General features: G+C 35.4%; 3 protein-coding genes and 1 pseudogene across 4 annotated transcripts; 1 reads left to right on the top strand and 3 right to left on the bottom strand.

The window, feature by feature from the left end:
- Positions 1-1,184: 1,184 nt before the first annotated feature.
- On the bottom strand, positions 1,185-3,719 carry LOC121774230 (protein DETOXIFICATION 12-like). The gene is made up of 7 exons (XM_042171138.1): positions 3,486-3,719; positions 2,521-3,065; positions 2,342-2,428; positions 2,210-2,266; positions 1,876-2,114; positions 1,585-1,790; positions 1,185-1,469 (listed from the first exon to the last, which is right to left on the bottom strand). Exons 1-7 carry the CDS (start codon positions 3,717-3,719, stop codon positions 1,371-1,373), a joined length of 1,467 nt encoding a protein of 488 aa, XP_042027072.1. The 3' UTR covers positions 1,185-1,370.
- A 1,311-nt stretch (positions 3,720-5,030) lies between these two features.
- Positions 5,031-7,813, bottom strand: LOC121775605 (annotated as a pseudogene).
- Positions 7,814-13,336: 5,523 nt separating this feature from the next.
- Positions 13,337-16,030, top strand: LOC121773882 (aspartic and glutamic acid-rich protein-like). Of its 2 annotated transcripts, none has more exons than XM_042170806.1 (7): positions 13,337-13,454; positions 13,943-14,149; positions 14,405-14,455; positions 14,922-15,163; positions 15,402-15,524; positions 15,604-15,666; positions 15,758-16,030. In XM_042170806.1, exons 2-7 carry the CDS (start codon positions 13,954-13,956, stop codon positions 15,824-15,826), a joined length of 744 nt encoding a protein of 247 aa, XP_042026740.1. In that variant the 5' UTR covers positions 13,337-13,454; positions 13,943-13,953; the 3' UTR covers positions 15,827-16,030. The 2 variants fall into 2 exon arrangements, with proteins under 2 accessions (XP_042026740.1, XP_042026739.1); XM_042170805.1 differs by having other exon boundaries at positions 13,343-13,478.
- A 189-nt stretch (positions 16,031-16,219) lies between these two features.
- LOC121773883 (probable histone chaperone ASF1A) lies at positions 16,220-18,571 on the bottom strand. Its single transcript, XM_042170807.1, has 3 exons — positions 18,259-18,571; positions 17,014-17,129; positions 16,220-16,922 (listed from the first exon to the last, which is right to left on the bottom strand). The coding sequence occupies exons 1-3, from the start codon at positions 18,365-18,367 to the stop codon at positions 16,560-16,562; spliced, it is 588 nt and encodes a 195-aa protein (XP_042026741.1). The 5' UTR covers positions 18,368-18,571; the 3' UTR covers positions 16,220-16,559.
- Between the last annotated feature and the right edge of the window lie 654 nt (positions 18,572-19,225).

Below are 19,225 nucleotides of genomic sequence, written 5' to 3'. Positions count from 1 at the left end.
TAATACGGAGTAACATTGATTAGTGGAACTCCACTTGCATTCCTGATTTTTAAGGTTGATATTAGAATTTATAAGTTAAAGTTGTGCATCACGCAGAGTCATCATTAATATACATAAAGTTTGAGACGATTATCGTCTTAATCATGAATTTGACATATTTTTCAACGTTACATTCAGACCGTTACAAACAAGCATCCCATTTTCCGTATTTACAATTGATTGAAATAATTGCTTTAATGGACTTGACGATAGTTTTGTTGTAAAGAAAGAAAACCAGAATCAGGACAGGCATTATTTTTAAACATATAAAAGCAATATTTCCATGTAAGTATAGATACTAAAAGCCTATGGTAAGGGACTCGGACTCAATGCAAATAATTAAATACCTACTTCCTCCGCGATTAGGAGTTCCTAGTCTATTTTAGTTCATCCGCGAATAGGAGTCTCGGTTCATTTTTACTAGAGACCCCATCTACTTATTCTACTCATATTTCAATTAAATACTCTATCCGTCCATGAAAAATATGAACTCTTTCCTTTTTAGTCTGTTACTTTCTAATATTAAAAACTCATTCCCTTCTAATGAGGTGGGACCATTCTCCCCTAACAATACTTTAAAAACTTTTTTTCTTTCTACCTCTTTTATTTTACCAATTATACATTAAAATTTATGTCGAACTAAATGTTCATACTTTTCAGGAACAGTGGAAGTACTATATACAAGTGAAACCTATATTCTAATAATTTTTTTCACTAACTTTTTTTAACAATTCTTAAAGCTCGTGCCTAAAGAAATGAAAGATCTAATGACACAAAGAGAGAATAATATCAAATTAATACTAACTCAGAAATCAGAATACAGGAACTATTCAGAATCACAGTTAATTTGGGGAACCAGGTAGTTTTTAATGCGATTATATATTTATTTAGACACATTTCACATATTAAGCAATTATTCAGTTATAGATCAAATTCATGATGTTTCGTAAACCAATTTGTGGTAGCTGCAGATATGCATTATGTGAGTTATAAGTATAGATTATTTCATAAAATAATTTGACATGAATATTTTAAATTGGACTGTTACACCTAAGCATTTTGGACTATGAAAGATCCATATATATGTTTCCAAATCAAGGAGAGGAGTAAAAATAATTATTCCACACGGGCTATGCTGAGTTGAAATCAATAATCAATAATAAAAATAAAAGTAATAAAGAATAAAAGAAGTAATTACCCCACGTCCACGTCACGGCTTCATGACGATTCAGTATCATCCAAATTTTTCCTTCACTGATTTCTCTAACGAAGTTGAGTGACTACTATACATATGCAAACATTTAATTTGCTTCCAAAAACAATGCTTCGTGTCACAACATCTCCACCAATTTTTCTTTTTCATGCTTCAATATCCCATCATTTTCAACTGGAAATTCCTCCGAGAAGATCCTCTGCCGTGCTTCAATTGCCTGTAAAATGAAGAAATCAAAGCATTAACTATGCATGAAGAAATCATTTTACTCCACATTGATCAAAACACAAAATGGACACACAGGGTTTCATGTCGATTGATAGATACTGTACCTTCTTTTCCCAATTTGTAGAGGCCGTTAGAAGAGAAAGCGCGATAGATTGAACCGTTGCTCCTGCCACGAGTCCGCTCCAAAGGCCAACCCCTTTCAGGTGTACTAAAAAGCCAAACAACAGAGCCACTGGGATACACACCAGATAATATGCCCCTGCATTCACGTAAGCCCCTATATGCTGCAACCCGATGCCTCTCACTACCCCTGCACAAATATTAAGCGCTGTGTTGGGTATCAACGATCAATCTGTTTCATCGGAGAATTTCAAGTGAGTCGACACAAAATGTACCCGAAAGAACAGCCTGTATGCCGTCCATGACAATGGACATGCTAAGGAAAGAGGCCATTTTCTTGACATAAGAGATTACTTGTTTATCTGCACTAAATGCGTATCCTAAGACGCGGCCTGATGACCCAATGGCGAAACCAGCTGCTAGGAACTCTGTGATCGACAGAGCCAACACTGCATGTAGAATGGCTCTGGCTGCTTCCGGCTTTCCTGCCCCCATCTCGTTTGAAATCAGCGTGCTGAAACTCCACAAGGAAAACAGTTAAATATTCACAAAAACATGTACTATGTAAGACATTATGCAGTTAATAGTGAGGCAAAATCGAGAGTAGACCTTGCAGCAGAGCCGAAAGAATATGGGACGTGATAGTGCAAATACGAAATCGTGAAGCTGCAAGTGAAGGAAAGTAGACACTTAGAAATCTATGTACATATAAACAGTGTGAGTTATTCAATAAAAGAATACCAAATAGAAAGAACTGATGTCTCCAATTGTGGATTTGGCAACACTCCTGACAGCAACAGTATTAGCTCAAAAGACCACCATTCCAAACTGTATATAAACACGATATCATTCAAAGCTACGAAATTTAAGACAAATCCAAATTTGGAAAACATTAAAACAGAAAGTGAACTCAAACTCACCATACCATGGCAGCAGATGGTATAGCAAGGTGAAAGAAGTCCCTCATGGTGACAAGCACATCCCATGACAACGGAGCTCGTGTTACTTGGCAAGCAGGGGAATACATGACATAAAGCACGAGGAGAAGAACGTTGAACCAAGAGGATATGGCTATTGAGATAGCTGCTCCAGAGTTTCCGAGATGGAATCTGAATATGAAAGCCCAACAGAGAGGTAGCTGGAAGCAGAGAGATGCTAATGAGCTCCAAACCATGGGGAAAATCAAGCTCTGGATCTGAAGGTAACGAACAATGCACTGGAGAAACGCATAGGGGAAGAGCGTTGGGATGAGCTGGATGGCAAACTTGCCTGCTGCAGCTGATATTGAAGGATCTTGGCCCATCACAAGAAGCAGCTTCTCGGTCAAGATGAAAACGAGAGAGAGAACTATGCACACCATAAACAGCCATAACATTGCGCCATAAGTTAGCGTTCCCACTCTTTTATATTGCTTAGCACCATATGCCTGTCCGTATAGAGTTTCCAGAGCACTAGCCATCCCAAACTGCATACCATGATACCAACATACACTATCAATCAGGCAATACATTCTGCATATGGAACTATGTTATGTATAAATATTTAGCAAGTGTGATACGAATATGCGGTCGATAGATTGAATTGACGATTAGATGATGAGAAGATCATACTAATATTTTACATCTATGCTACCACACATAGTAAATGCCTAATATATAATGCTTTGGTTCAATGGTTTTGAATGGAGAATTAATAAGTGTTGATTGAGCTAAATTGTCAACATCATTAGGCAGAAGAGAGTTTTTAATGGGAATCAAATTAGGTTGAATGGTCGTCGACACGATTGTGAAGAGCAAGGTCAATTTCCAACAAATTTCTTAATCATATTCGGCAATTGAGCAAAAACGTGGACGCAATCAGAAATAAAATTGAAAATGAAACTTACAACGACACTGAATCCGGTGACGTTGCAGAGAGAGGTGGCGATGGAGGCGCTGGATAGGAAGAGCTGGTCGACGTGGCCGAGCATGAACATAGGCGAAACCCGAAGCAGAAACTGCGACACCGTCACGAAGATCATCGGCAGCGCGATCCAATTGACACGGTTCACCTCCGCCGTGAATGCGATTTTCCTCGCCGACGCGGCGTATCGCTTCGCCACTAGTGTCTCCACCTCCATTTTCTGGCGACTCCTCCTTACGTAACAACCCAAACATTTATATTCATAAACTCTACTTAATCCTTTTTTAAATAACAGTATATTAAATGGAGAAATTGCATTGATGATTCGGCGTTGCTTAATTTGAATTTACTGATTAATACTCCCTCTGTCCTACATAATTTGGGACACTTTGACCGGGAACTGGTTTTAAGAAATGTAATGAAAAGTGAGTTGAAAAAGTTAGTGGAATGTGGATCCTACTTTTATATATTAGTTTTATAATTAAATGTGAGTAGTAATGAGTTAGTGGAATGTGGGGTCCACTATAAAAAATGGTAAAAGTGAAATAGGTCAAATTATGTGGGACGTCCCGAAATGGAAAACTGTGTCAAATTAGGTGGGACGGAGGGAGTAATTTATATATCTTGAAATGATTAGGATGTTACACTTTTCATTAGGATCATTTTTTTAATAATTTAACATAAAGGCATTTTTTATGTCAGCTGGAATGATTAGGGTGAAATAAGTTTGAAACCTGAAAAATCACAGAAAAACTGAAGTTCAACATATGTTTTGATTATGTTTGTAGTGGTTCGGATATTTTACTTTGTATTTCGGACTAACATAGCAACCTTTCGCGATAGTTAGCCAAACTAATCTAGGTTTTGAAATTTTTCCTTCTCTTTTGCAAAGCATTGCATAGAACCGATTGTAGTTACCTTAAAGTGGACGACGCCCACTAAAACATCTTATAAATACACAAACAAACCCAATGTAATAATAATACTGATTCTATTCGTGCGAAACTGCTCGAATGATACTGGATCAGGTTAAAAGTGGATTGTAGAGTTTTTGTATACAAGCAAGATACTATTCGTGCTCAAAACATGCTTTTAATATACCAAACCTAACAATATATTAGTAAAATTTGTTTAAATATACTTCCTCCGCCCACTAATAATTGTCTCATTTTGTCATTTTCATCCAACCACCAATAAATATCTCATTTGCATTTTACTATGAGTACTTTTGGTAATGAACCCCACATTTTACTAAACTTTTATTTAAATTATTTCTTTCATTAACTTCTGATTAATTCTATAATTATTAAATTGTAGTAATATAAAATAACAACTTTTTAACTTCCATAATGATAAAAATTGAAAGAGATATGACAATGTCGAATATATGATATGACAAGAGTGGAGTTTTTTTTCTTTACTAAACGGCTTCATTATATTTTAAGTGTTAGTTAAAATATGTTGATATATCCAAAGTGGAGTGATGCACATTCATGTTGTAAAATAGAATTGAATAAATGTAAATACATAAATGAAAGAGCAATGAAGAGCTTCAAGCTATATTAGTAGTATTAGATTGGGTTGTTTTACAAAATATTACGTGTATCTTCTTTTATTTTATAGAAGAATGCATATTTATTGGGTAAGTCCTATTTGCATATTTGGGAAATTTTGACTTCTACATTTATCTTACTTCAATTGATCCTCCACACATCATAAGATTTCACTTTTGTTCTTTTTCTATCTTCTAACAATGCAAACATTTAATTTGCCTCCAAAAACAATGCTTTGTATCACAATATCTACACCAATTTTTCTATTTCATGCTTGCTTATGGCATCATTTCCAACTTGAAATTCCTCCGAGAAGATCCTCTGCCGTACTTCAATTGCCTGTAAAATCCAGTCCAACCACATTTCTTGGAACATATTTGTGTAAAATGAAGAAAACAAAGCATTACTATGCATGATGAAATCATTATACTCCACATTGATCAAAACACAAAATGGACACACAGAGTTTCATGTCGATTCATAAATACAGTACCTTCTTTTCCCAATTGGTAGAGGCCGGTAGAAGAGAAAGCGCGATAGACTAAACCGTTGTTCCTGCCACAAGTCCGCTCCAAAGGCCAACCCCTTTCAGGTGTATTAAAAAGCCAAACAACAGAGCCACTGGGATACACACCAGATAATATGCTCCCGCATTCACATACGCCCTATATGCTGCAACCCGATGCCTCTAACTACCCCTGCACGAATACAAAGCACCGTGTTAGGATTAAACAATTAATTTGTTTCATTGGAGGATTTCAAGTGAGTCGACATAAAGTGTACCCGAAAGAACAGCCTGTATGCCGTCCATGACAATGGACATGCCAAGGAAAGGCGCCATTTTCTTGACATAAGAGATGACTTGTTTATCTCTACTAAATGTGTATCCTAACAAGTGGCCTGATGAGCCAATGGCGAAGCCAACTGCTAGGAACTCTGTGACAGACAGAGCCAACACTGCGTGCAGAGTGGCTCTGGCTGCTTCCGGCTTTCCTGCCCCCATCTTGTTCGAGATCAGCGTGCTGGACTCCACAAGGAAAACAGTTAAATATTCACAAAAAACATGTATGTAAGACATTGTGCAGTTAATAGTAATACAAAATCGAGAGTAGACCTCGCAGCAGAGCCAAAAGAATAGGGGACGTGATAGTGCAAATACGAAATCGTGAAGCTGCAAGCAAGGAAAAGTAGACACTTAGAAATGTATGTACATATAAACAGTGTGAGTAATTCAATCAAAGAATACATATAGAAAGAACTGATGTCTCCAATTGTGGATTTGGCAACACTCCTGACGGCAACAGTATTACCTCAAAAGACCACCATTCCAGACTGTATATAAACAACATATTGGTCACAGCTACGAACTGTAAGACAAATCCAAATTTGGAAAAAATAAACAAATAGAAAGTGAACTCAAACTCACCATACCATGGCAGCAGATGGTATAGCAAGGTGAAAGAAGTCCCTCATGGTGACAAGCACATCCCATGACAACGGAGCTCGTGTTTCTTGGCAAGCAGGCGAATACATGACATAAAGCACGAGGAGGAGAACATTGAACCAAGAGGATATGGCTTGGAGATAGCTGCTCCAGAGTTTCCGAGATGGAATATGAATATGAGAGCCCAACAGAGAGGTAGCTGGAAGCAGAGAGATGCTGATGAGCTCCAAACCATGGGGATTATCAAGCTCTGGATCTGCAGGTAACGAACAATGCACTGGAGAAACGCGTGGGGGAAGAGCGCAGGGATGAGCTGGACGGCGAACTTGCCTGCTGCAGCTGATATTGAAGGATCTTGGCCCATCACAAGAAGCAGTTTCTCGGTCAAGATGAATACGAGAGAGAGAGCTAAACACACCAAAAACAGCCATAACATTGCGCCACAAGTTAGCGTTCCCACTCTTTTGTATTGCTTAGCACCGTATGCCTGCCCGCATAGTGTTTCCAGAGCACTAGCCATCCCAAACTGTATACCAAAATACACTATCAATCAGGCAATGCATTCTACTTATGGAACTATGTTATGTATATAGATTTAGCAAGTGCGATATGAATATACGATCGATAGATTGAATTGACCACATGATTGAGTAGGGATTAGATGATTAATACTAGTATTTTACATCTATGCTACCACACATAGTTTTGAATGGAGAATTATTTAGTATTGATTGAGCTAAACTGTCAACATCTTTAAATAGAAGAAAGTTATGAATGAGTATGAAATTAGGTTGAATGGTCGTTGACACGGTTGTTAAAAAGAGCAAGGTCAATTTCGCACAAATTTCTGAATCATATTTTGTGATTGAGCAAAAACGTGGACGCAATCTGAAATAAAACGAAAATGATAACTTACAACGACACTGAATCCGGTGACGTTGCAGAGAGAGGTGGCTCTGGAGAGGGAGAGTTGGCCGACGTGGCCGAGCATGAACATAGGCGAAAACCGCAGCAGATACTGCGATACCGCAGCGCGATCCAATTCACACGGTTCACCTCCGCAGTGAATGCGATTTTCCTCGACGCCGCAGCGTTTCGCTTCGTCACCACCATTTTCTGGTGACTCTCACAAACATTTATCACAAACTCTCCTTTGGTTTTTTGATTCAACTACCAAAATAGTCTATGGGCTTTGGGGTTTGGATTTTAAACTTTAACTAGCAGATTTCGTAAACTGTCGAACTATTTTTAAATTTTTTTCCAACTTAAATGCCCCAAGTTATAGAGGATAGTCCTCTTTTTATCTCACAAAAATGTCACAAACAACATCTAATTTTAGGAAATTTTGTTTAGTATATTAAGAAGGGAGAAAAAATATAATATTTATATTAATATGAGAAACAACTTTTGCAAGGAATAAAAATGTAATATCTTAAATAGGACAAACTAAAAAGGAAAGTAAGACATCTTTTATGAGACGAATAGAATAGTATTTTTGTATATATAATGGCATCCACGGATTTTCCACTCTTTGAAAATAGTACTCCCTATGTTCTAGTAAAGTCATCTTTCATTTTGGGCGTTCCATAGTAATAGAGTCATTTCTTTTTTTTATTGAATAGTATTCTCTTCGTCCCAATTAAGTTGAGTCGTATTCTTTTTTATGATGTCCCAACTAAGTTGAATCATATCATTTCATTTTTTGACAAAAAACAAAACATCCAATCAATTTTACTTTATTTCATATTTCATCACATATTTTACTCTCTTTTTATCTTCCTACTTTATTCATCTCTCATACTTTTCAAAACAATTTCTTAATCTGCGCGCCCAAAAGTTTTGACTCAATTTAATTAGAACGGAGGGAGTAAGACATTTTCTTACTCCTATTTTTCTCGCTCTACTTTATTCTCTCTACATTTCCTTTCTTCTACTTTATTATCTTTTTATTTAATACATTGCACATATTTTTCTTAATCTTAATATCGGAAAGAAATATCTCCACTATAGGAAGTAACATAAATAAATTAATTCTTAGTAACTTTTAATAATTAGATGTTGTGATTATAGCATATGCTTTGCTTTATAATGGCAGCCACGGATTTTTCCACTCTTTGATTATAGCATATATGCTTTTGATATATAGTGGCAGCCACGTATTTCCACTCTTCGAGTGTAGATAGGTGTTTGTCATTTCCTGCTACTCTATATTTATAATTAACTAGTATTACAATCGTATTGTCTGACTCATATTATTTATATAAATTTATAAAATATTATTTTAAAATATTAAACAATATCCTTATATGGATTTAAAATTTTAAACATATTTAATACTTCATCTCTCCAATAACAAATGTCACATTTCATTTTTTTCACTCATTTTGAAGAAATAATAATAAATAGGAGTAGTTAAAGTGGAGGGCTCTTACTTTATTTTCTCTCCACTTTAACTATTTATTATCATTTCTCCAAAATGAGTGAAAAAATGAAATGTGGCATCTGTTATGGGACGAAGGGAGTAATAAACATATACTTCATTTGTCCTCTATTAATTGTCCACTTTTGCCATTTTTGTCTATCCCCCATTAAATATCCATTTTCACTTTTATGATAAATGTTAAATAGGCTATACATTCCATTAATTTATTTTATTCACATTTTATTATAAAATTAATATATAAATGTGAGACTCAATTTATACTAACTTTTTAACTCACCTTCATTTACATTTCTTAAAACACATTCTGAAACTAAAGTGGACAATTATTGGAGGATGGGGTGTACATTATTACTACATTTGATCAAAATAGTTACTTTTATTAAAATAAAGTTGTGATGTACTCCCTCCGTCCACGAAAAATAAATCACATTTATAATTTTTGGTTGTCCACGAAAAATAGACAAAATTTGAAAAAGGACATCATATTTGCTACCTAACACAATTAAATACGAGTACTAATAATATAGACCCCACATTCCACTAACACTAATTCTCTCTTACTTTTTTTCCATTTTCTCTTACCTTTTTTTCCCTTTCTCTTACTTTATCAATTCCATATTAAAATTTGTGTCATTACAATGTGTCCTATTTTTCGTGGACAGAGAGAGTACAAAATTATGAATTTAGTACGATTTGTGTAAAAAAATTGAGAAGAGTAATTTTGTAATATAATGACAGTATCGACGGTCATTGTAGGGTTTTGTCGGTGGCGGTGTGTGAAATGAGAGAGAAAAAATTATTTGTACTCTGTTTATTGTATGCTAATTACGTCTTATGATTCTAATTAGCCGTTGAAGTCAATTAATTTAATCAAATCTGGGAGAGGAAGTATGTTGGGCGTATTACGAGTTATGTTGTGTTTTGGGCTGAGAGTATACTTTTTTGGGCCATTTTATACATATATAAAGAGGTTGCATTTTAATTGAATAGATTTGCACCATATTTTCAGCTTTTTTGTGTCCCATTGATCATGAAAAATCATCGTTTTTGTGATGTAAATTTCTTTAATCTAATTATTCTATAATATTTTAAATTTAATTATTTTTTGTTTGTGCAGCTAATGTTGGTGGATCTATTCAGAGTCATATATTTATAAGTGATGTGGTTCGTGATGAATATACTTCGGTAATGTGAGCAGTATCGATTCATCGAGTTTAACTCAGGATCGAGGTGTTTGTTATAATGATATATTTAATATTATTCTTATTATTAATATTATAAGCTTTTTATAATGGTATTTTTCTGAACCACAATTTTATATTTGGTACGTTTCTTGAAATTATTGTACCTCTATTACGTTTTTATATGTTTGAAATATAGAATGATTAATTAAAGTTTTAATCCAATATAGTTTCTGTTGTTGTGATTTTGATTTTGAATTGGATTTTTTATTTTTATTGAAATATAATTTGGATAAATGTTTGAATGTCTATTTTTGTTATCATAACTTTGAAATTGAATGTTAAGAGATTGATTATATTCTTATTGTTCCTTAATTTATGATTTTAGAACCTATCACTGTTTTTTTCGAAGAAAATGTTTGAATTTAATTGTTGCTTTTAGTTAAAGTGTACATTCGATATCTATGTTATACATCCTTGAAAGGGTAGATGTGAATTAGAGCTTTATATGTCTAAGGAGATTAGAACTTTGATTGTATTCTTAAATAATCTATAAATATTAAGTTATTAATTTTATAAAGGATCTCAATTTTGAGTTTTATGAATTTGTATAGATAATTAAATTTAATTAATCAATATTTTTTATCTCAAAATTCTTGATAATTTTATTTCATTTCATTCATCTTATTTATATATGTTTGTTTATTTATATTTTTATATTTTAAATTATGTTAAGTTTTGTTATACTCCCTCTGTCCCGCTTTAACAGTCTCAGTTACTTTTGTGCACTTGTTTTGTAAAAATGATAATAAATAGTGAAAATAGAGAAATGGTAAAATAATTGAGAGAATAATATAGATAAGAATCTTCTCTACATTATTCTCTCTCTTACTTTATCATTTTTCCACTTTAACTATTTAATCATTTTTACAAAATGAGTGCAGAAAACTAACTGGGACTGCTAAAGCGGGACAGAGGAAGCATACTTCATCTTTGAGGCTTAGTACGTTTTCCTTTGTTTGTATATCTTTTTTTTTAAAAAAGAATTATATTCGGTCATGACACCGTATCACTTGGCAAGCACACTTCTTGGGAAAAGTCATGAATATAAAGTCTCCTCAAGTCGAATGAAAAATGGTTGGAAAAAATTATGGTATTCTAAAGTTACACCAAGAATTCGACACTTTTTATGGACACTTTTTATGGAGAGCATGTGTAAACAGCTTGCCCACTAAGGAAAATCTTTATCGCCGAGGCATTGATGCGGGATCTATTAACATTTGCAGCTTGAGTTGTGAGTCAAGTGATTATCTATTGTTACATTGTACTGAAGTAGCTAATATTTGGAGGTATGACCCCCTTTGTTTCGACTCCCATCTCCTTGATAGCTCTTCGTTTAAGCAAGTAGTTTGGTCTCTTTTGGAAATATCACCCCATGAAGCCTTTGCACTTTTTTCTTGTACTACATAGAATATTTGGAATGAGAGAAATGAATTTTACTTCGGGTAAAAAGTTTTTAACTACAAAGAAATCTTGTCATTCGCGCACAAAAATTGGATGAAAATTCTTAACAATTTTGAAAGGATCAATCGGGCCGGCCCACCGGGTTTCGGGAAAACCCTACTCGGGTTGCGGGTCAATCAGGTGCAGGCTAATCGGATTGAGATTTTTTTGGGTTATAAAAGTTCAACCCTAACCCTAAACGCTCGGGGTTCGGGCTGGCCGAGCGGCTTAATCGGTTGCTACCGATAAAATTAACATGCGATCAATCCAATAAATAATGACGAAAATTAGTTATATTTATAAAATATAAATATTTAATTATGATAAATTTGAGATATATACTTAAACTCAAATACAAACATGATCAAATACTAATATTTGAGATTTGTGTAAAATAAAACATAAATTTAAATATTTTAAAGCATGTTTTAAAACATGTTTTACAAATTTAAATATTTGTTAATGAATTAGAAGTTTCTAATTTATTCATGTATTATTATATTAATAAAAATTTAATATTTAATTTATATATTCAATATAAAATTGAATGTTATTTTTTTAGTTATCTATATTATAAAAATAATCAATGAAATTGTCCGGAGTCAAACAAATAGAACAATAGAAATTTTATCGGGTTTTTGGGCCAGCCCATCGGATTTTTGGGTTTGACCCTAACGGGTTGCGTGTTGATTTATAATTTTATCGGGCTAGAAATTTTCAACCCTAACCCTATAAATTTCTATTATTCGGGTGCGGGATAATTTGGGTCAGCCCACGGGTTGCGGGCTCCATTGACATCCCTAGGTGTAAATAAGACTGAACATTGTAGTTTGCTAAAATGGGAACCTCCTCCATCGGGCACTCTTATGATGAATAGTGATATAAACATTCTCCAGAAAGGTTGAGTTGGACTGAGTGTGATCTTTAGAGATGAAAAGGAGATGGTTGTCTTCGCATGTAAGACTGAACTTAGAGTGGCTGGGTCGACAACATTGATGGAATGTATCGCAATTCGACATGGTTTAAATAGGGCCCTTTTCAGAATATCTCTAAAGTATACGTGTAATGTGATAACCGAAATTTGATTAGGGGACTATATGGTGATCTGAACCTTGATACCTACACCGAGGTTGTGACATCTTGGCTATTGCAAGAAGAGTTTGACGTCATCAATTTTTAATTCATCCCTAGAGCTTGTAATCATGTTGCTCACTTATTGTCCAGAAGTCCAAACTTTATAGGAGTAAACTTTATTCCAAAAAGTATTATATTAATTATATCCGAAAAGACACCTTAAATTTACTCCCTCCGTCTCCCAATAATTGTCCACTTTGATTTTGGGAAGGATTTTAAGAATGTGGGTTGGAAAAGTTTGTGGAACATGGGTCTCACTTTTATATATTAGTTCTTTAATAAAATGTAAGTGAAGTGAGTTAGTGGAATGTGAGGTCTATTTACTATTTATGGTTAAAGTGAAAGTGGACAACAATTAAGGGGAACGAATAAAAATAGCAAAAGTAGACCATTAATATGGAACGGAGGGAGTATAAAATAACCTTATTTTTAATAAAAATCATATTCTAAAAGGAAAAAAGTAAAATTAAGATTTAATTTATCTGTATTTTCAAAAGTCTAAATGGTTTTTCCGTTTTTGTAGGGTGTAAATAAATAAATTTATGTGTATTTTCATGTTCTAAATAAATTTCATGAGTCAAAATGAAGTATACATTCGTGTAATAGGTTTCAACATTTGCGGGTGCCGCTGAAACCAAAACCCTCCTCCCACCGCAACATCACAAGCAAGCAGCCCTTTCCGCCGCCCTTCACGGTTCTCTCTCTCTTTCTCCTCTTTGTATGTATCTGTATGTGCTTGTAATTTTGCATTTTATAGGAAATGTCAGTTATTCTGAGGAAACCAGAACTTTTTTTTTCCTGGAAATTTTGCTAACTTGGATTGACAACTAGTGAGTTCTATGCAATCTCTGCGGAGGCGTTTCTTTGTATGATTAGGCATCTTATTTTCGGCTCCTTTTCCTATTTGATTGTTTGCCACATGAAAAAATAAACAGGAAAGCGTGATGAATTGAAATTGATTGAAATTTGCGGTTAAAGAGGAATTGGAAGCACTTGGTAACAGTTGAGCAGGAGAGTATAAAATTTTGATAAACAGCTGTGAATTGGCATTGTCAATGTGATGCTTGTAGATAGAATGCTGTCAACTGAGTAGAAGATATTGTCGTAGTACTTGCTCTTTTGATGCTCGGATTTCTTGTACATTTAATTTGATGCTCGCTGCTCATTTCTTCATTTCTGCAGAGGATATAATTATGATAAAAAGGCGATTCTATAGGTTTGAACATGGTGATAAGGATGCTGCATCAGAATCTTCCTCGTCTTCGTCAGGCTCCGAAATGGAGGCAGAAGCTACTGACGACACTGATATTGAAGAAGAAGTAGAAGAAGAAGCAGAAGAAAATGTTGCTGATGATGTGAGAGAGGGCGGAGAAGCTTCTTCTTCTTCTGGTGGGTGATCTTTTGTTGTGTTGCTATCTTTTCGAAGCATTTAAAGTCTGTATGATTTTGGTTATTTTACCCTTACTGACCAAGTATCTGGTAGTTAGATGAGTACTACTTCAACAAACATTGCTTAATTTATTATAAATTTGATTTAATCACTTTTTACTCTTCTTCTTACTGCCAGTATATATGGTGTTCTAGGCTCGAGTTGGAGCCCGTGCTTCTGCAAATATGTTTTGATGCATTTGCTTTGATCTTCAGGTTATGAAAGCGAGGACAGCTCAGTCAACGAAGTTAATCTTGATTCATCAGGTTTGAATTTTTATAGACCAGAGTTTGTAAAGAACATTATTTAACAAAAGCACATTTAGGTTCAACCAGTGTTTAGATCCAATCTTGTTTTTGGCATGAATAGTTTATTGGTGTGTGGTGCTTATAAACTTATCCTTCTCATGTATTTTGACAGTTTATCCTATTTTTGTTCTTTTCCATTTGACTTATTTAATGCTGAAATTATCAGCAATTATCGTGGTGTTAATGCTACAGAGTTATTGCGGCCCATCACCCATGTGTTTGATGCTTATGTTATGCTCATTGCTCATTAGTGGTTATGTTATAGTGACACTAGTTGTATCTCATTGTGCAATATAAATTCGACTGAAAAGTGGCTAACCTGTTACTCAACATTTTCTTTTCTGAAAGTTGCTTTCTCTAAATCAAGAGCACTGATTTCTACAACTCTTTCGTCCTGTTTCTACAACTGAATTGATCCTTGCAGGTTTGCCTACTAGTGATGAAGACACCGCTGCTCAAGTTGGCAGCCAAAACATTATAGGAAGTCTTTCTGGTGGAGAAGGAAACAGTTTACCTAACATAGCTCTGGACAGTCCCAAGAAGGATGAAACCGACTTTGAGACAGCAGATTGTATTCTAAAACACAAGTCAGTTTTTAAATGCAGGCTTTGTCCTAGGATAGTCTGCTTATCAGAGGAGACTTTAAAGGCTCATCTCATCTCCAAGGCAAGCATGTTTATTGCGGCTTATCTTATTAGCAGATGAGCCTATAATGTTTATCTTAGATTTTTTGTAGCTGAAAGCTTTGTCTTCACATGTCTTTGCATCCTAGCCCTTTAACTTGTTCCTCAATCATGTTCTACTTTCATCCCCCAATCTTACATTGTGTTGTGTTCTGCTCGACTTTAGTGAGCCCTATACATGCTCTTAGTGTTGACAGACCATAACTTTTTGTTGTTTCCAGAAGCACATCCGCTCTGAGAAACTACTTCGAGAAGGGAGGCTGAAGCTCATGTTAAATGAGAGAGGAGAAATTGAGGGCGAGGCGTATTCTGAGCATGATGCCCCAATTACAGCTTCTCGACAGGTACACTGTTCTTCATGGATGTGCTTTATCTTTACAATCTTTGCCTAATTTAACATGCTAAACATAACGATCCTAACAGAAATCAGAGAAGCCAAATAAAAAGGGCAAAGGACATTTGAAACAGAAGAAGAGACCTAGACAGGTGAAGAAAAGCTCCCTAATACTATTGCAATAGAATGGTTTTTAGATTCTCCGGAAGTAGTACTAACTATGATTCGATTTCCTGAGCACAGGATGCCGAATCTAGAAAAGCAAAACGATCAACAGAGAAGCGGGAGAAGAGGCGTAAGAATGAGGACTGAAGACAGCTAATTTTTCTATAAATGACTGCAGTTTCCAATAGACAGAAGTTCAATCTCAACAAGAATATCCTAAAAACAAGTTTTTGACCTCTTTGTTACGTTTTTATAAATTTTGTTTGGATTCAGGATAATGGATAAGTTGTTTGTAACTGTTCATTTTATAATTTCATTAGCTTTACAAGAAAGAGTGAATGCAGGGTTCAATATATAGTCTCCTTTAATCATCAATAACATTGGGGTTCTTTTAACATAGCTTAACAGCATGTTATCAAGTAATGTTGAAACATTTTTCTGATATTACATTTATAAGGTTATGACAATAATCACAATAACAAAACTCTTAAGTAACAGGCAAAAAAGGCAGCCAAAAATGGGCTTCTTAGCTTCTAGAAAAAGGGAAAAAAATCAAAGAATAAAATTTAAGAAAAAGAGGATCCTAGCTGCAAGTTGAACTGGCTGGACACTGTACAAATCCTTGAACACCTTAGAATTTAAAAGGTTTTAAAACAACAAATATATTTCAGTAAGAAGCATAAGAACCAGATGTGCATGGTATTGAGCACAGCAGCTGGCATTAACTGACGCAAGAACCAAAAATGACAGAAAATAGTAGCCAGAACTTAGTTGAGACCTAAATTTAACTAACAATGTCAAATGCGGAGAGCCGGATATCAGGATAGCACAGCACAACATGATGACTAAAGAAGCCACGGAACTGGAGAAGTTAGTAGCGTCATGTTTTAGGCTCATCTTTATCAGAAATATTATTTGTTGAGGGGAGCGTCTCTTCTTCATGCTTATCTGCTTCAGCAACGTGATCAGGGGAAGGTGCTTGTTCTCCGTTCTCACTGTTTTCCGGATTGAAATTAATGGGAAATTTGGTCACTCTTGGCTTGTCAGATAATATGTTTCTCTGAATCCTGTCAATCATGATCTTCTGGGGAGGCTCCTCTCGGAGCTGCTCATCACCATAGTCATTATTGACATAATAGCCCACACGAAGAAATTCTTGACCCACGTAAGAGCATGTCAATAAGAGAACTGTAACACCTATAATGTCTTCCTCACGAATTCTGGAGGGATCTGGAGGGTCTGCCTGATATTAAAAATCAAAAGAGAATATAAGATCTTGAGAAGCATGCATAGTAGTTCAAGTTTTAAATACGTAAGTATACTATAGCTTTTACCTGCAAAACAAAACGATAGTTTCCTACATTGACTGGGCCAACAAGAACACTTTCCAAAAGTTGGTCATAAGTTTCATCTTCAGCAGATCCTACGTAAATGAGTTTCCACTCCAGATCTGGAAAGCACTTAGTTAATACAAACTGGAATAGGCAGCATAGTTTTCTTATAGACTATACATTATCGTGAAAATTTGATATCTATGTCAAGTCAATGATCCAAAGATCTTCTTGAAAACTGAAAAAACCTAACCACCAGTATTTTTAAAAAAGAAAAATTAATTGTATTTGGGCAAGGCTTAAAATACATTTCCAACAAGCAATCAGATCCTTATTTGCTACTTCTCCCAGGGGAATATGAAAGAACGGTGGCTTCAATGCCATTACCCTCGTGCTTTTTCCTTCTCTACATCCTTTATCTACTATGAGGGTTTCTAAAGTCAGTAACGGCTCCATCCCAGAATACGGGTGGAAGTGCCATCCTCATAGTCATGGCGCACTTGTTTACTAATCATGAGTTGTTAAGTCTAATTGCAGAATTAACCTCTTATAGAATGGACATGCAAGCAAATGAATATACTAAAACATCATTTTCATGGTCTGAAGCCATTTTAGTGAACTTGTTTGCCTAGCACATTGTAGAATGAACAATGTCTTCCGGTTATACAAGATAATGGGTTACCAAATAAATTATAATCGTTTTCAATTTATTGAATCAGTGGAATTTGGAATGATCTCAATCCTGTCCTATATGATTGAGTGAATATTCATCAATCCTGTCTCAAACAATTTTACGTGAAATCTAGGAGAGGTCCTAAATAGCCAAACAGAGTCTAAAAGCATGTAGTCCATGAATGGTTAGCATGATGTAGATTTTTCCACGCCTTCTAACAGGTTTCTACCTAAGCTCCACGATTTCTTTCTGCCAATCTAGTAGTTGAGGACATCAATATTTGTCGAAATCCTATTAAAGGCTTATCAATCATAAACCCTAATTCACCATTAAAAACACCCAAATCAACTATTTTCCTTCATCACTTAATCGATACATTTCTTAGCTAAACCGTTTAAATTTCACTATCAAAATCAACTAATACTGCGAATCAATCAACAAAAAAAACGCCAAAAAAAGGAATAACTCCGACACGCATAACCTAGAATCAAGTAGCCCTAAATGTGCTAATAGAGCAGATTGATATGTAATTCAAGTGAGCACTAAAATTACAAAGGAAAATGGTAAAAGATTACCGTCTTTGAGAGAAGTAACGCATTCGTAGGAGATTTCGAACTGGAAAGGGGACAAAAAGGAAGCCGGATTGTCGAGCACAGCGACGTTGGTGATGTTCACCGCACTCATCGGAGGGGCAAGGATGATGAGAATTGGGCAGAGTTGGAGTTGCGAAATAACTCCGCCGATCAAGCCGCGGGCAGAGAAAACTTCAAGGAAGGGAGGGGCAGCAGAATTCGTTGTGAGAAAGGCGCAGAAAGAAGAAGACAAGCGCAGCGAGAATTGGATGTCACAACTCTCACATCAGAAGCGGAAGAGCGAGCTGCTTACCCCCAAAATCCAACACTACTAATTTTATTATGAGCTTCTCATTTTACTATTTATATAACTGACTGCCTACTGTCTTCGCAACCGGATATAGCCGGTTTTGGAATTTGGCGGGAGTTTCTTTCATTTTGGGCTTATGTTTGTTTCTTGCAAAAAAAACTAAACAACTAATTGGGTTGGAGGCACTTCAAAAAACAATAGTTGAAAAACTAATTGGGTCTTAGTTGTTTTAGAGCATGCGCAGCGGTGGCGTCCATCGCCACCGCCGTCCGCGCCGCTGGCACGGACGCCATTCGCCGCCGCTACGCTCGCGCCGCTGGCACGACGCTGCTCGATGTATCGAGCACGTCCGTGCCAGCGGACGCACACGTGGCGCGCTCCCATTCGTCAACGGCATAGCCGTTGTGTTTAAACATTTTTTATTTTTTAAAAAAAAATCGGTATTTAATTTAAATAATGCTCAAAAATAAAAAAAAAATATTTTCCAAATCCCAAAAATATGGCCGTTTTTTCCCGTTTTTTCTGAATTTTTTTGATTTTTTTTATTTTTATTTTTTTCCCAAAATCATCTATAAATACACACATTCATCACTCATTTATCACATCAATTCACCTCTCATTCATCTCTCATTCATAATTCTTATACAAACTATCAACACA

This window comes from Salvia splendens, chromosome 17 (assembly GCF_004379255.2).
Source record: "Salvia splendens isolate huo1 chromosome 17, SspV2, whole genome shotgun sequence".
Taxonomy (NCBI): Eukaryota; Viridiplantae; Streptophyta; class Magnoliopsida; order Lamiales; family Lamiaceae; genus Salvia; species Salvia splendens.
The sequence above is the reverse complement of the archived record's forward strand: the minus strand, read 5'-3'. Positions and strand labels throughout refer to the sequence as shown.

Coding starts and splice junctions, on each gene's coding strand:
- LOC121774230 (XM_042171138.1), bottom strand. CDS start 3,719: ATGGAGGTGGAGACACTAGTGGCGAAGCGATACGCCGCGTCGGCGAGG. Junction 2,267..2,341: donor ACATCAGTTCTTTCTATTTG/GTATTCTTTTAT, acceptor CTTCACTTGCAG/CTTCACGATTTCGTATTTGC. Junction 1,791..1,875: donor CATACAGGCTGTTCTTTCGG/GTACATTTTGTG, acceptor ATATTTGTGCAG/GGGTAGTGAGAGGCATCGGG.
- LOC121773882 (XM_042170806.1), top strand. CDS start 13,954: ATGATAAAAAGGCGATTCTATAGGTTTGAACATGGTGATAAGGATGCT. Junction 15,525..15,603: donor CAATTACAGCTTCTCGACAG/GTACACTGTTCT, acceptor CGATCCTAACAG/AAATCAGAGAAGCCAAATAA. Junction 15,667..15,757: donor AGAAGAAGAGACCTAGACAG/GTGAAGAAAAGC, acceptor TCCTGAGCACAG/GATGCCGAATCTAGAAAAGC.
- LOC121773883 (XM_042170807.1), bottom strand. CDS start 18,367: ATGAGTGCGGTGAACATCACCAACGTCGCTGTGCTCGACAATCCGGCT. Junction 17,130..18,258: donor CGTTACTTCTCTCAAAGACG/GTAATCTTTTAC, acceptor AGTGCTTTCCAG/ATCTGGAGTGGAAACTCATT. Junction 16,923..17,013: donor ACTATCGTTTTGTTTTGCAG/GTAAAAGCTATA, acceptor TTTTAATATCAG/GCAGACCCTCCAGATCCCTC.